Below are 15412 nucleotides of genomic sequence, written 5' to 3' on the forward strand. Positions count from 1 at the left end.
TTTCTACTGAGCAGTTGGTCTGGTCTTATTGGTGCGGGGTGGGTGACTTTGCATTATCGTAAGTATCAGTTGCTCTCATGGCGATCTCGACAGAACCAGCGAATAAGAAAGTCAAGGTCATGTCCGGGCAAGTAGATGACCAGCTGGCTATTGACACTATTAGGTGGGCTGATGATGTGCTCAGGGAGTGGTATGGTGTTGGTTTCAGAACAATAGCAGCTGATATGGTCCAAAAGGCCAAGTCGGGCCATCCGGGCGCCCCAATGGGGTGTGCCCCGATGGGCCACGCCCTTTATACTCACGTTATGAGGTATAACGCTGCTAACCCTCACTGGTGGAACAGAGATCGATTTGTTTTGTCCAACGGTCATGCCTGTGCCCTGCAGTATGTGCTTATGCATCTCGCTGGTTACAAGGATGTTGGTCTTGAAGACCTTAAGAATTTCCGTCAGTTGGGCTCGAGGACGGCAGGGCATCCTGAGCGTGACCTGCTGGAAGGTGTGGAGGTCAGTACTGGCCCTCTTGGGCAGGGCATCTGTAATGCTGTTGGCCTTGCTATTGCTGGGGCCCATCTTGCGGCTACCTACAACCAAGATGGATATGAGCTCTTCAGCAATTACACTTATGTTATTTGTGGTGACGGTTGCCTTGAGGAAGGGGTCAGCTCGGAGGCTTGTGCCCTTGCGGGCCATCTTGGGCTTGGGCATCTCATCGTGCTTTATGACGATAATAAGATTACTATTGACGGTAGTACTGACCTTGCATTTACTGAGGATGTTAGTAAAAGGTTTGAGGGTATGCATTGGCAGGTCTTGGAGGTGGCCCGAGGGGATAGCGATGTGGCTGATATAATAGCAAAGGTTGAGGAAGCTAAGAAGTGTACTGATAAACCTACTATCATCAAGGTGCATACGACTATAGGGTACGGCTCGGCAAAGCAGGGCACTGCTAAGGTCCATGGGGCCCCTTTGGGTGACGAGGACCTGGCCAGTGTTAAGAAGAAGTTTGGTTTCGATCCTGAGAAGTTCTTTGAGATCCCCACTGAGGTGAGGAGTCTTTATAAGGATGCTCTGGCTCGTGGTCAACAGGCCAATAAGGAGTGGGATGCCCTCTTTGTCGAGTATGGTAAGGCCTTTCCTAGGGAGCATGCCGAGTTGACCAGGCGTGCTAAAGGTGCTCTCCCTCATGAACTGGAGAGCTTCCTCCCGAAGTACCAGCCTGGTGATAAGGCGAAGGCTACTCGTGTGACCAGTGGGGAGGTCCTTGCTGCCCTTATGGAGCACCTGCCTGAAGTCGTCGGAGGTTCGGCAGACCTTACAGCTTCTAATATGACTAATATGGGCAACGTGCCCATCATGCAAAAGGACGCTATGCAGAATCGTTATATCGAGTTTGGGGTCCGCGAGCATGGTATGGCTGCTATCCTCAATGGTATGCACGCCTATGGTGGTTTCCTGCCCTTTGGGGCCACCTTTGTCAACTTCATCGGGTACTGTTGGGGGGCTATGAGGCTCTCTTGCCTCTCGGAGCAGCAAGTACTGTATGTGATGACCCACGACTCGATTGATCTCGGGGAGGATGGCCCTACTCATCAGCCTATTGAGGTCCTGCCCTTGCTGCGAGCAACTCCTAATATGAATACAATAAGACCATGTGATGGCCGAGAGACTGTGGGTGCCTACAAGTCTTATCTGGCCAATAGGACCGGTCCGACTACCCTTATCCTTAGCCGGTCTGGATTGCCTACCTTTGAACATTCCTCAGTTGAAGGGACTATGAAGGGTGCTTATGTTATTGATGATTTCACTGGGAAGGGCGACGGAAAGGTTATCATCATTGCTAGTGGCACGGAGGTCCTTCAGGCGGTAGAGGCTAAGAAGCTGCTATCACAGGAAGGCGAGGTTGATGTTCGGGTGGTTTCTATGCCCTCCTGGAATCTCTTCGAGAGGCAAAGCGACGAGTATAAGAAGAGTGTTTTCCCACAAGGTGTGAAACGGTTGATGGTTGAGGCCAGCAGCCCTCTGGGGTTCGAAAGGTATGCGGAGGGCTGGATCGCCATGGACACCTTTGGGGCATCTGGGCCTGCGAGTAAAGTGAAGGCTCAGTTTGGTTTTACGGCTGATAATATCTATATCAAGGCTAAGAGGCTTGCCGCCTCCTCCTCCTAGTCGTGAAGGTCGCATGCATATATCACAATCATCACGACTATTTCTATTGAATGTTAGTTTTCAGTGTAGAAGGTGGTCTTTGTTCGGTAGTAGGAGTTGGTGGATTTATGGTATAGTTCCACTTCTGCTGCTGTGCTCTTGTTGTTTTACTATGTGTACTGATACTACCTCCTCGGCAGCCACTGAATCCGTCTATGACCTCTTTGTCAACGACTCGACGCCTTGCGATGTTTGTGAGAAGCTAATCGCTTATCTAAGGGCAGTTTCTAGCAAGGTGAGTTGCAGTCGCCGAGAATTGAACCCGGGTCCTCGGAGGCAACCCAGTTTGATATATGTTACTCGCTGGCATCCGTCCTTACTACCCCTTCCGAGCCGCTTGGCATTGCCCTCTGAGTCAGGCCTCTCGTCCCTGTGGAACAATCATCCGAGCGACTACTAAGCCTGGTAGCTCAGCTCTCTCTGCTGCCTTTGCTCAACGACTACCTGTGTATGCTAGCCAGAATAGGGAGGATGCCTTTGAGGGGGCCCTCAAGGTAAGGCCTGATATCATGTAATGCGACTTGACGGTATGGCAGGCTCTAAAAGCAATCGCTGAGGACTCTGGTTTTGGCGCTCTTCTTATTCCGGAGGGCGGCGAGGCTTTGAAATGGGTTGAATGGTGCCTTAATGAGAGTGAGGGAGCCTTCAAGCTGAGTAAGGAGGGCGTGGAGAAGCTGGACAAGGCCCTTGAGGATAGGGTAAGCCTTATAGGCGGTAGGCTTGTTGTTGAGGGATGGATTGTATTGGTTTAGGTGTTCTTGCTTGGGGGCAGCAACATAACGCTTGCGGACTTCGTAGTTGCCCATGCGGCGGAGCGATGGGTTTCTAAGGCCTCTCAGAAGGAGCTCGCCCAGCACTGCAACATAACTAGGTGATAGCTACTCCTCCCACTTGCAATAGATTGTGGCCCATGGCTCCTGTGTTTAGATGGTATCATCATATAAGCACTCTGCCGGGCAGTCCTTACCCTGAGAGCGTTGTAGACCTCCATGCTGTGTCTAGGGCCTATACTAACCTTCATAAGGGAGATGCTGTTGTTGGTGGGGGCAAGGGGGGCAAGGGGTCTCCTAAGAAGGGTAGGTCCTTGAGGGTAGGGTAGAGGGAACCAAGAGGGTGTCGGTTTAGGAGGAGAGGCAACTGGTGAGGAAGCGGCTAAGAAGAAGGCTGAGAGGAAGGCCAAGAACAAGGAGAAACAGGCTAAGGCTCAGAAGGAGACTCGACCGGTGGAGGACGTGAGCCGATTGAATATGATTGTTGGTAAGAAATGCCCTGGGGGGGAATTGAACCTGGGGTCTACTGCTCGTGTGGTGTCAGGCAAGATCAACAAGGTATGGGAGCATCCCGATGCTGAGAAGTTGTGGTGTGAGGAGATCGACTGTGGCGAACCTTCTGGTGAGTGTGGGCTTCCTTATAACAAGACGCTTGACGTGCCCAGAGCGAGAGCGGCTTTCGGGCAGCAGACTCCTACAGCGCTCATTAGCTTGTGAAGAAGCCTTTCCCTGTAGAATCAGGAGGTTGGGCAAGGTCGTGTTGTGAGTTTACTGTGTGCGAATTTGCATTCTTCTCGCCCTGCTGTGTCATGTTTGTGTTCATCATCGTCATCAGGTCCTCGCCAAATCGCATCAGGTCTTCGTGACTTCTATAAGGAAGCATCGGACCTCGAGGGCCGTAAGGTTGTCATTCTTGCTAATCTTAAGCCGCGTCCTCTACGCGGATTCGTCTCCCATGGCATGGTCATGTGTGCATCTACGAATGACCATAGTCAGGTAGAAGTCCTGGACGTGCCCAAGGACGCTAAGCCTGGTGAGCCACCTTTCTGTGATAGTAGGGAGCTGTTCGGCTAAGGTGACCGCATCTCGATCCCTGGTTTCGATGGTGAGCCCGATGAAGTCCTCCATCCTAAACACAATCCCTTCGATGCGGTTAAGGGTAGGCTAATCTTGCTATCTTGCATTTCCTCAACGCAGTTGGTCAGGTGACTTGAAAACTGTTAAGAAGGAGGATGGTCTTATTGTGGCCACTTATAAGGTAGGTAACGGCAATATGGTGGTCGGGTAGTAGACGCTTTTTTCTCAGGGCAAGGCGTTCACCCTCCCTAGTGGTGAAGTCGTGACTGCTCCTGGCCTGGCTGATTGTGAGATCTCCTAAGCGTTGAGCTTGTCTATGGTGACGAGTGGCTGATCGAATTTACAAGATTCACAAACACTGTATCAGTAGTTGCTGCTCCTGCTGCTGCTGCCTATGGGGGAACGTAAACCTGGCAAGAGTTTCCTGGATTCAACCTCTCGCTTGTGTTCTTAATTAGCTCTCACGGTTGTGTCATGGTTGCGGTGTTGGAGCTGTGGTGGGCTCAGCAGGGAGGGTGTAGTTCTCAGCGTAGTTGGTACTCAGTCGTTGTGGTTGTCTATGGCTGATTCTGGGACGGAGGTAGTAGGCGGATCTCATGGTGAGGAGAGAGAGGGATACGAAGCAAAGGGTAGTTTATTAAGGGCTCTCAAGGGCCTGTTTATGCCCTTGTGTAGGCGCGGGTGAGGTTGTGAACCCTCTCTCGTCGGGATCTGGAGTAGAGTGCCCCTTCGGGTTTGGAGGTGGCAGCTCGGATAAGTGGGAGAAAATAGCTGCCCGACGGTCGGAGGCTGTCGATCCGAGAAATATGATGCCGAAGTTCAGTCAGGAAAAGGCCCCGGACCAGAGGGTCGACCTTAGCGTTGAGAGGGAGAAGAGTAGTACGAGGGGGGGTCTACAGGGGAGAGTCGATGGCTTAGGCTCAATTCCCAAGACAGGATCAGAGGGGACGTGGGTGTATCCCTCGCCGCAACAGTTTTATCACGCGTTACGGTAGTAGTACTAGGGAGGTTGTGGTTGGCATTGAGGATGTGTGTAGACGACGTAATAAGAGTGCTGAGGCCGACAGTATGGATGCGGTAGTGTATGTTCACAATAGGGTCAATGAGCGCACGTGGGAGGGCATACTTGAGTGGGAGAAGACACTACATCCGGATTGCCTCGAACCGTCGTTGCAACGGTAAGTCTGTCGGCTCCGTTCGTATATGGACATGGTCATCTACGGGTGTTGGTGACGATATGAAAATGTCGGGAAATTGTACACCAAAACTCGTGTGTAAATTTTCATAATGTAGTGCGGAAACTCCTGAGCTCAGCTGAGGAAAGTCGACCCTGGTTCTTTGACGAGTCTTCAGGTTTGTCGGCCGATTCAACGACCTTTCTCTCCGAGCACAACTGCATGGGTGGTTATATGGTCGGCCTCGTCCATTTGATCGCCACGATTGGTTCATAGACCGATGTGGGCAGCGAACGGTACGGTATATAGTAGATTATTACGATGAGCCAACGGAGAAGGCTGATGAGGGCGGTTTCGATGTTGTTATCGAGACCCGACCGGCAGCTCTGGACAGCGCGGGGAATTTTTGGGATTGTGTAGTGATGGGAATCCTATCTGGATTTGGGTAGTAGTCTAGTTTAGGTACGCATGCGAGCACGACGGTTATTCAGCATGGACTGAGCTTTGTGATTGACGTTTCCTGACGATCTCTCGGATGGGGTTCAATTGGTCGAGGTGTGGTATGGAGGTTGCCTCCTGTTTTGATTTTTTCACATGGCGGGTAAGCCGACTGTTCGTGGTGAGTTCGCGTCGGTGGGACTGTCGGCAGCGGGAGGCTTTGGCACTCTACAGAGGCAATGGATGTTGTACATGGGCCTTCCATGGTAAGGTGCTCTAGAGGCCCTCAAATGGAAGGTATGTGTTCAGGGTTATCGGAGGCATGCAAGCTATGGTGTATGTATTTGTGGCTACTCAGCCAGTACTGATGGTCTCGGTATGCACTCTAGAGACGGCGAGATTAGGGTGTAGACCCCATCCGATTGACGAGTGCCCGACTGACCCTTCCCTATACGAGTTGGCTGGGGATATACACAAGTCTGTTGTCAGCGAATTCGGGCTGGCCTGTGAAAATAGGTGGGACCATTTCACCCACTATCGTCTGTGTATAATCGTTCGTAATACAGTTCCTGGGCAGTTGCCCTGCAGTCGGAGTTCTTCTTGGGCTTCCTCGTGGGAGTGTGGGGCATTGGTTGGCTTGCTGACCGCGTTGGACGAAAGCCCGCGTTGTGGATGAGTGCCGTCGTGACCCAGCTCTTCGGTTTGCTGTCTTTCGTAGCGCCGTCCTATATTGCGTAAGTCGCCTCTTGTACCTTATCGGAATCGTTTCTGCGTAGTGTTGGAATATACGTTTGGTTTTCTCAGCTAAGCTTATGAGATTCCTCGCAACGCGATGGGAATTTACACGCGACCGGGGGTAGAAGTGTAGGAAAATCAATGAGAAATCTTTAAAATTTCCTCTGTAGTTGACCATGGGTAAACTTACTCCACACTGTTTGTAGATATGCAATTTCAAGGCTGGGGGTGGGTCTCGGTGTTGGCGGTCTTGGCCTCTCGAGCTACGTCTTGGCAGCAGAGGTCACTGCACCCGAGTGGAGGAGTCTTGTGTGCGCTGGCACCAGCTCGATATTTGCTATCGGTGAGCACGACGGCTGAATCCCTGTCCCGAGCCGAATAGTGTTGAAATATATTTTCGCTTCCCTCAGCTGAGCCCAGGAATTTCCTCGCTGAATATATAAGTTTACATATAAACTCGGGTAGAAGTATGCAGAATCCAATGAGAATTTACTCAAATTTCCTCGGAATTTTCACACATGAAAGCAACATATGTAGTTGACCATGCGCATATTTTCCCACACCGCAGAGAGTATGTCATTTTGGGGTAGACCGGATGACTGGTGGAAGTGCGCCATTCATCGTCCTTGGTCGTAGATTCACGGCTTAGATATGTGCGGAAGCGGAAAGACTAGTGTGGGGATGAAAATTATTATAATTATTTTTTTGATAATTTTTTATATGATAAAAAATTACATTATAAAATTGAATACATTCTGTATAGGAGTTCGTTGTACTCGCCTGCTCGGTCGTGAGTTGGTGGTAGGACACTCGTCTTTGATTTCCAGGTATAGTGGCGGTCTCGGGCCTGGCAGCTATTCCTGGCATCCACTGGAGGCTGCTATCTTTCAGTGTGGGTCCTACTCGGGTATTGGTGTGATGTTAGTAGTAGGGTGTCTTAGGTTTGGATGCTCAGTTGGGCGTGCGTGCTGCCGGCCCTACTGCTGACCCGCTTCCTGGAGTCGCCAGTGTGGCTCGAGGCCCAGGGTCGTCATGGTGAAGCTGAGGCGGGGCTACGCAAGATCGCCATCGTTAACAACAGACTGGCTGAATTCGATTCGTTTTTGAGGAAGTGGGATGATGAGTAAGGATGAAGTGTGGAAGAAGTGGTATGGCAAGCTCCTGTGGCAGGCTGACGGCGGACGCGGATGGAAATCTTTCGATAGAGGAAGGCGAAAGAGGCGGTCCTTCGCCTGTGGACGAAGGCCTGTGGGGTTACTTGCTGAGGAGCAGACTGAATATCATACAGGAGTTTATGGCTGTGATGGTGGCGGCGTGGTAAGGTTGCAGTCTCTCTCGCAAAGGGTCGTGAGTTCGATTCCCGCCAGGTTCGCGTCGAGTCTTGGTTATTACGGCCTGTCGATGAATGTTGGACATCTCGGCGGGAATATTTATGTGAACTCTATCCTTAATGCCTTGGTAAGATGGGAGGTTGGTAGTTGACAATAGTATGTTCCTCATAACCAGGGAGTCATCGACGAACTTGAAATATTTCCGGAGGGAACGAATTTTGGACTTTCAGGAACATTATGTCTGAGAGCTGGATGACTCCCTGCTCATAACCATTGATCTTCCATGGCTTGTCAGGTTGAAATACCCTCCTATGGTGTGATGTACTTCATGGTTGATAACGCCGTTACAGGAAGGAAGCTCACTCTGTAGGTGGCCGTATTGCTGCGGTCATCATGACTTATCCATAATCAGTGTGATATATCTCCTAGCAGCAGGAGTGGCCTGTATGGTGTGCCCTTTCTTCACCTACCTCCATTGGCTCTCTCTCACTATTGCCCTCATCGGCAAGTTTTTCATCTCTGCCGCATTCGGAGTGTGCTACATGTGAGTCTCCTTGGCTGGCCTTCGCCGCGATATCCCTGTGCTCAGATATGGTGCCGAGCTGTTCCCTACGAGCATTCGTAGCTCAGCTTTGGGCATCCAGTCTCTGGCGGCCCGTATTGCTGGTATCATTTCCCCCCTTATACCGCCCCTTGGTGGTTTCTGGTCACCTCTGCCTGATTTTGTAAAACCCATGCTGCCCAACCTGCCGTCAACGACAGTCCTTTTCAGATATTCGGTATTCCGTGCATAGTCGCTGCGGGTCTAACTCTGCGGTTCCTACCTGAGACACTTGGGAGGAACCTGCCGATGAGCGTTGAAGATGTCCGTGGCCTCCGCTACAGCTCTGTGGGTGGGGCTGATGGACCTCGTCCAGGGCATGGTCGGACGCATGGGAAGTATGAGATGCCGTTGGAAGAGTGAGTTAACTGAGTTGTTCTGCACCTGGATGGTCGCGAGAATGTCAGATTCGATACAGACTCATCTGATGGGTATGATGATGAGGACGAGGAGGAGGCACGACGGGCGGAGACTCTGCGTGACGTGTTCGGCACTGAATTTGCCCCTCGGGGCAATGAATAAGCAGGTTTATCAATTCATCACACTCTCAACAGCAGCAGTTCTCATATCCCTTGGCGTTGTGTATTCATAGTAGTCTACCGGGGCTGTGAAAATCTGAGATGTGTCACCTCAACTTCATCATCTGGTAAATCCGCGAGGGATCCAACGAGACGTGTTGCGTCGCGCAACCTTTGGAGAGTGATACGGCGAGTATTACTTACTAGTTAGTTTAGTCGGGGATGAACTGTCACCAACTTAGGCGAGAAAGTTTCTCGGGAAAACGCTGGGCATTCCTTTGAATCGCAAGGTCCGGCAACGCAAGCCGTATCACCGGTCATTACGGACAGATGTCTAGAGCCGTTAACATGAACTCGCATTATAGAAATGGCCAGTCTATCAGGTCGAGGGGTGGTGGGTTCGATGGATCTTACGCGGAGGCGTGCGCGGTTGTTGAGAGAAGCGGAGCGAAGCGATTGATGACTATCACTCTGGAGAATCGATGCTTTAGCTACACAATGTGGCGGCTACCATGCTGGGCTAGTCGAAGTTCATGTACTGTACTCCAAACCCTCATTACAGCCCTCGGATTCGCGTTTCGAGTGTGGTTTTCACCGTGTTGGAATACAAATTAGTGATATATTCTGGAAATTGGTGAACACATCTGTGAAGGATGGAAAGGTGTAAACGGCTCAGTTCTTCTCATTGAGAGTCTCCTTTCACCATGCCGATTGATATCAATAAGCTCCGCGCAGAAAAGGGCGGCGACCCGGAGGCTGTCCGAGCTTCTGAGCAGAAGAGGTAATTGAGTGAAGCATGGGGTGAGGTGTATTGCTGAATCGTAGGTATCGGAACTCCGATACTGTGGGCAATGCTGTAGAGCTGGATCAGCAGTGGCGGAAGGATATGTTCGCTCTTGACAAGCTCCGTGAGGAACTAGGCAAGGTATTGAGGGTATCTTCAGGTTGACCGTGGTAGATGCAGAAGAGGTTCAGGAGTGACCATCGTGTATACTATCAGATTCAAAAGGAGATTACTCAGAAAAAGAAGGCCTCTAAGGGTAAGGACCCTTGCACTGAGGAACTCGTTCGCAAGGCTGAGGGCGAGAAGAAAATTCAGGAGCAGGAGAAGCTCGTTGCTGAAGTTGCCAAGTCTCGTGATGCTGTAATATCGAGTGTGTAAGAATGGTGATGATGAAGGTGTTGATGTTCTCTAGGCTGTACACTCTATCGGGAATATCATCCTTCCTGATGTGCCTGTCGGCAATGATGAGGACAACAACGAGGTGTACAAGAAGTGGGGTCAGCCTAGGTACTATACCATCGATGCATTGAGTAGTCGAGTCTCTTTGTTATTCGTAGACAAATCCTCGTCGATGGGAAGACCCCTGGTCACCTCTACCATCACCAGATTATGTACATGCTCGGTGCTATGGACCAGGAGCGCGGCATTAATATCGTTGGTCATCGTGGATACTTCCTCCGTGGTGTTGGGGTCCTTCTCAATATGGCCCTCATCAACTACGGTATGAGCCTGCTTGTTAAGAAGTAGTAGAGGCTGCTCTGGTGAATACTGTTGGAGCTCGTTTGTCGTGTAGGGGTTACACCGCCCTCCAACCTCCCTTCTTTATGAAGAAGGACATCATGGCTGAGACCGCCGAGTTGGGCGACTTCGATGAGCAACTTTATAAGGTGAGGGTGATGCCCTCAGGGGCTCAGGAGTAGTTCTGGTCAGGTCAGCGAGAACTCCCAGCAGAAGAAGGAGGAGAAGGGCCTCAAGGAGAACGATGGGGAGTACTACCTCATCGCCACTTCCGAGCAACCTATCTCGGCCTACCACCGTAAAGAGTGGATCGACGAGGACCAACTCCCTCTACGTTATGCTGGGTAATTGATACTCTTGAAAGTTGCAATGACATGCCCTTCAGTATTTCTACCTGTTTCCGTAAGGAGGCGGGTTCCCACGGTAAGGAGACCTGGGGACTATACCGAATCCATCAGTTTGAGAAGTTGGAGCAGTTCTGTATCACTACTCCTGAGGAAAGCGTCGCCATGCATGAGCATATGCTCGGTAATATCATCATTGGTGGCCGGCCTTGGCCTTCTCAAGTGCTCGTCTTTAGATATGGCTGAGGAGTTCTATCAGTCTCTCGATCTCCCTTACAGAGTCGTTAAGATTGTCTCTGGTGCCCTCAATGATGCTGCTGCTAAGAAGTACTACTACCTTGTTTATATTGCTCTACAGTAGTCCTGATGATGATAGGTATGACCTCGAGGCCTGGTTCCCTGGTTATAACATGTATAAGGAGCTCGTCTCCTGCTCCAACTGTACGGACTATCAAGCCCGGGCTATGGAGACTCGCTGCGGCCATGTGAAGCAGGGCGAGCGCGAGAAGCGATATGTAGGTTACCAGGATGAAGGCTGGAAGGTTTGGTATGGCCCTTCATAGGTTCACATGTTGAACTCGACACTCTGTGCTACGGAGCGTGCTATGTGCTGTATCGTTGAGAACTATCAGGAAGAGGAAGGTGTCCGAGTCCCCAGAGTTTTGGTAGGATAGTAATAGTATAGTAGTATTGGGTCGATGGTGGTTGCCTAGGTTCCGTTCATGCATGGCATGGAGTTCCTTCCCTACGTAAAGCCTGTCCCTAAGAACCCTGATGAGGGCAAGAAGGTAGGGCCTCCACCCAATGTCAGGGGATGAGTTAATCGTGTTAGGCTGAGAAGAAGTAGAGGGTCTTCTTCTTCTTCCGATAGAAGGAGATTAGTAACATTCCTGTTGCTGCAGTTACTGCCCCTTGTATGACTACTGTTTCGATACCTTCATAGGCTTGATACACCTTTCGTTTTGAGTTGATCAAGTACGCTGAGGAATGTCCAGAGAGTACGTGATTCGATTATAAATGAAAATGTGAGAATCAATTGCAACAAGAAAATGTAATAGTCGTTCCTGGGGTGATACAGCATAGCCCCCAGGGGTGGGTCTCGCCACGATGAAAGGTACAGATGAGAAGGCCAAGAGGTTGTGGTAAGGAGGCCTATAGACCACGCCTCGGGATCCCGATCGCATGGGTCCTAATATCATACCTACGATGCCGATATGAGGCGAACGTAGAGTAGATTCATAGGATGTCACCTGGGAAGTGTTATTACGAGGGCCGAAGGGCTTAGTACTACGAATGGAGGGATAGTCGACCTCTGTGGGGCCGAGTACAACAAACTGGCAGAGACTCAAGACAATAGCCAAAGCACAGAAAGAGCCCAATGAGCCGGACCAGGGATCACAGATGCTGGCGTAATCCGAGAGGACAGTGTTGGGTACTCACTCGGTCCCATTCATCGAGAGGATGTCGATGCGAAGGGATCGTTGATGGCCCTGCCTGCCATAGCTGCTGCCTCACAACGCCACTCAAGCCGTGTGGCGGAGCGCGATCGGGGGCTCATCGAGGGTCTCTGTCGCAAGGCACGTGTCTGCTCCGGACGGCCTACTGCAGAATCGTCCGAAACAGAAAATCGGGAACTGACTGCGGTGTTTTCCAAGGCATGAGCAGCTGACCGAGTTGGGCACTCCCTGTGATACACTCTGACTCTTCTTAGGAAGACTATAGCGAATGTGATGCTAAAGACAAGGGACACCATAGACATGATGACCAGTCGTCCTGGGATGACCTACACCAAGAGGCCAGGCAGTCGGTAGCCTCTGATGACCACTCTGTGTAGCTCTCTGTATCGGGTTGATAAGTGAGTCTCAAATTCATTGAGAAATTCCCAAGTAGTATCCTGAGGACTACGGCGATGCCGCTACTTCCCACCGTAACGGATATTATCAATCCTGAAGCTGACCATAGGTGGACATGCGAGAACCCAAATGAGAAGGGCTGGGCTGGTGGTGTACTGCAGCAGCCACTCTGTAGGTATACGCCTCTCGATGGCCTCATGGACGTCCTGGTAAGAACAATTCGACACCGTGACAGAGTGCGAGGGAACACAACATGTGCAATGAGTGCTGATGAGCTTAGTCACTGACAAATCATCAGAAGGTCAGCACTGAGAGCGACATTCGATGCTGGGCTACTGCTGTAAGCTTGTCAACGATGTGATTGTGATCGATTTGGGGCTGCTGCTGCTGCTGCCACGTGAACACTTTTCCAAGTCGCATACACTGGAAATATGTCTATCGCGGGATCACAACGATGCCCATGCATATGGTCTTCTATCAGAAGTGCCTCCCTACGCATCACATCCGCTCGGCGGTTCGGACATTCCATCGGATCCTCTCGCTTGAGAAATCGTATCGATCCAGAGATGGGTTGGAAGTGTCTATCAGTACTGACTGAGGTGGATGGTGCTATCTAGTTGACAAGCCCGTAGTACACCGAATCGGCTATGCATGATGTTACTGCTAGATCTTATGGTACGCACGAAACGGAGTAGACCGGCACTCACGACTCAACACTTCAATGTCGCCTAAGGAGAGAGGTAGTAGTGGTAAATAGGTAGCTGCCTTTCGAAGATCAAGGCAATGATAATCCCGACTTGAAAAGTCTCACACCCCGCCGGAACCTCCAGCAGCAGAAGGCACTACCGACGTGGCGGGCAGGGTCGCTCGATATACTCAAGAATACGACATTTTCATGAAGATGGTGCTGCTCTTGCTGCAACACTCTTATCGGTATCACCATAGTGATCATCAATGTTATTACTGTCGCAGAGATAAAACAAAGACAACAAAAAGAGGAATAGCAGAGAAGGGGGTAGATCTGATGGAGACTGGATTATAAATCCACAACGGTGAATGGCCTTTGAAGGGATGTCCTCGTACGACTGTTGTATAGCCAAGTGGAAGGGCCCCTTCTCCTTGGGGGTAACGGGCAGAGGCACGGCTCCAGACCTCGTACCGTATGAGGAGGCTGAGAAGGCGACACAGGCGACTATTGAGACCATCAGAAAGAAGGAAAGCCCGAAGGGGCGTCGTGGTAGTCGAGACATGGGCAAAGGCCACTGACAGAGGAATGATCACGAGGAGGTTAACTACAACCAACAACCAACAACAACAACAACGACTATTGAAACGGAAATACCCCGAAATAAATCGACGGTTTCAATGAACGAAAAGGGCCTTGACAATCATCAAAGTTACTTCCAGCGGCCCCCACTAGAATGTAATCATAAATACTCCGGCTACTTGGGCTGAACATTAACAGAAAAATGGTATAATAGGGATGTGCTCGTGCGTAGGGAAGAACGTCCTCGATACTAGCAGGGACTCGTATGACGTGTGGTATCACTCTGGCCAGTGTGGGAAAAGGAAGATGTCGCAGCAACGACCATGGGCTGAGATCCTGAGGAGAGCTCCATCGAGTGGTGATGACCAGTTTCCCATCACTACCATAGTCCAGGATGATCGTGATACTTAGGACCTCCTCTGAAGGGACTCCTACCAATCACCGTCCCTGGTCGTGTCGTTCTGTCCATGGTCATGGAAGAGACCTTCTCCTGCCTTGTCCGTTGTTCCTCCCTCCTCATCTACAGTCTTCCCCTGGGAATATAGAGCTACTGCTAATCCCAGAAAAATGATGGATGGTGGAGTGTCCAGGATCCCTCTGTTGTGGTATGGCCTTTTAACGTGGGCATCTCCCAAGTGTTCCATTGATGCTTCCTTCACAGAGCCCATAATATCACTAATGGGTAGGAGTTCGAACGCGCGCTCAACAGCCTCTACTCCTGACCATCCAGAGGCTGGTGATACGGTGAATAGGAGGATGAGAAGGAAGAACACCGGTCTAACGGGAGAGCCTCGAAGATTATGACCACCTCCGAAAGTCGGCTTTGATGATGTGCTGGACATTTGCGGGATAGCCAGTTGAAAAATCACACCAAGGCCTACAAGGACTGGGGTATCTTAGGTGGAAGCACATAAGATACAGAATAGGTCCGACCACGTGACGTTTTAAGCTTGCGGCACGTTTCCTCATCAGTTCTCTCGCGTGCATCACTTCCCCCATTCCATGGCTTCCCTTTCTGTTCCATTGGCTATCGATAGAAGGAAGGGAACCTGATAGCCTCTATCATGATGATGCTCACCGGAAACAAAAATGTGTTCTCAGTGATACGACTACACCTTTTAAACATCTAGTTCGTTTTTGGAACCATCGATTTTGACGGGACGCGCGAAGTTAGAGGTACGAATCCGGGGCCTATTTCACAAGAAACGCTCCTTAAGTTGCACCTTGGATCTAGGAGCAAGGGGCAAGGAGAAACCGTAAGGTACTTTACAATTTTCGCACCTTATGATGGCTTGTGAAATAGGCCCCCGAACTGGGATTATCATATTCGCAATTGGAACTTCCGAATTCGTCACAGAACATTCAAGTTTGTCTGGGGTCGATAGCACTTTCAAGTTCGCGTTAATAGAACTTTCAATTTCGACATTCGAACCTTCGAATTCGTCATAGAGCTTTCAATCTCGTCGAGCACACCTTCAGACCTTCAATTTCGTCCCTTTAGAAAAATCGATTTCGTCGAGCTGAACTTCAATTTCGCGTTATCGAGGCAACTATGGCAGTGCTCTCATAATGAG

General features: G+C 50.5%; 5 protein-coding genes across 5 annotated transcripts; all 5 read left to right on the forward strand.

Moving 5' to 3' along the window:
• Positions 1-77: 77 nt before the first annotated feature.
• Positions 78-2168, forward strand: Pmar_PMAR012469 (transketolase, putative; the record flags this gene model as incomplete). The annotated part of the gene is made up of 2 exons (XM_002787646.1): positions 78-163; positions 209-2168. 2 exons carry the CDS (start codon positions 78-80, stop codon positions 2166-2168), a joined length of 2046 nt encoding a protein of 681 aa, XP_002787692.1.
• A 151-nt stretch (positions 2169-2319) lies between these two features.
• Positions 2320-4425, forward strand: Pmar_PMAR012470 (methionyl-tRNA synthetase, putative; the record flags this gene model as incomplete). Its single annotated transcript, XM_002787647.1, has 11 exons — positions 2320-2442; positions 2567-2701; positions 2744-2905; positions 2960-3078; positions 3135-3283; positions 3333-3464; positions 3522-3599; positions 3813-4010; positions 4053-4136; positions 4183-4235; positions 4284-4425. The coding sequence occupies 11 exons, from the start codon at positions 2320-2322 to the stop codon at positions 4353-4355; spliced, it is 1305 nt and encodes a 434-aa protein (XP_002787693.1). The 3' UTR covers positions 4356-4425.
• Positions 4426-4613: 188 nt separating this feature from the next.
• On the forward strand, positions 4614-5730 carry Pmar_PMAR012471 (cytochrome C1 heme lyase, putative; the record flags this gene model as incomplete). Its single annotated transcript, XM_002787648.1, has 6 exons — positions 4614-4683; positions 4730-4930; positions 4973-5045; positions 5092-5232; positions 5408-5645; positions 5692-5730. 6 exons carry the CDS (start codon positions 4614-4616, stop codon positions 5728-5730), a joined length of 762 nt encoding a protein of 253 aa, XP_002787694.1.
• Positions 5731-5823: 93 nt separating this feature from the next.
• On the forward strand, positions 5824-8856 carry Pmar_PMAR012472 (sugar transporter, putative; the record flags this gene model as incomplete). Its single annotated transcript, XM_002787649.1, has 13 exons — positions 5824-5933; positions 5977-6183; positions 6234-6401; positions 6609-6745; positions 7230-7309; positions 7344-7525; positions 7573-7719; positions 7770-7860; positions 8029-8099; positions 8146-8277; positions 8323-8458; positions 8506-8693; positions 8742-8856. 13 exons carry the CDS (start codon positions 5824-5826, stop codon positions 8854-8856), a joined length of 1764 nt encoding a protein of 587 aa, XP_002787695.1.
• A 700-nt stretch (positions 8857-9556) lies between these two features.
• On the forward strand, positions 9557-11658 carry Pmar_PMAR012473 (seryl-tRNA synthetase, cytoplasmic, putative; the record flags this gene model as incomplete). The annotated part of the gene is made up of 13 exons (XM_002787650.1): positions 9557-9633; positions 9678-9777; positions 9853-9996; positions 10049-10143; positions 10194-10379; positions 10430-10523; positions 10567-10718; positions 10760-10902; positions 10955-11045; positions 11095-11233; positions 11282-11383; positions 11432-11506; positions 11551-11658. The coding sequence occupies 13 exons, from the start codon at positions 9557-9559 to the stop codon at positions 11563-11565; spliced, it is 1413 nt and encodes a 470-aa protein (XP_002787696.1). The 3' UTR covers positions 11566-11658.
• Positions 11659-15412: the final 3754 nt, after the last annotated feature.

Source organism: Perkinsus marinus, assembly GCF_000006405.1.
Source record: "Perkinsus marinus ATCC 50983 genomic scaffold scf_1104296929318, whole genome shotgun sequence".
Classification (NCBI taxonomy): Eukaryota; Perkinsozoa; order Perkinsida; family Perkinsidae; genus Perkinsus; species Perkinsus marinus.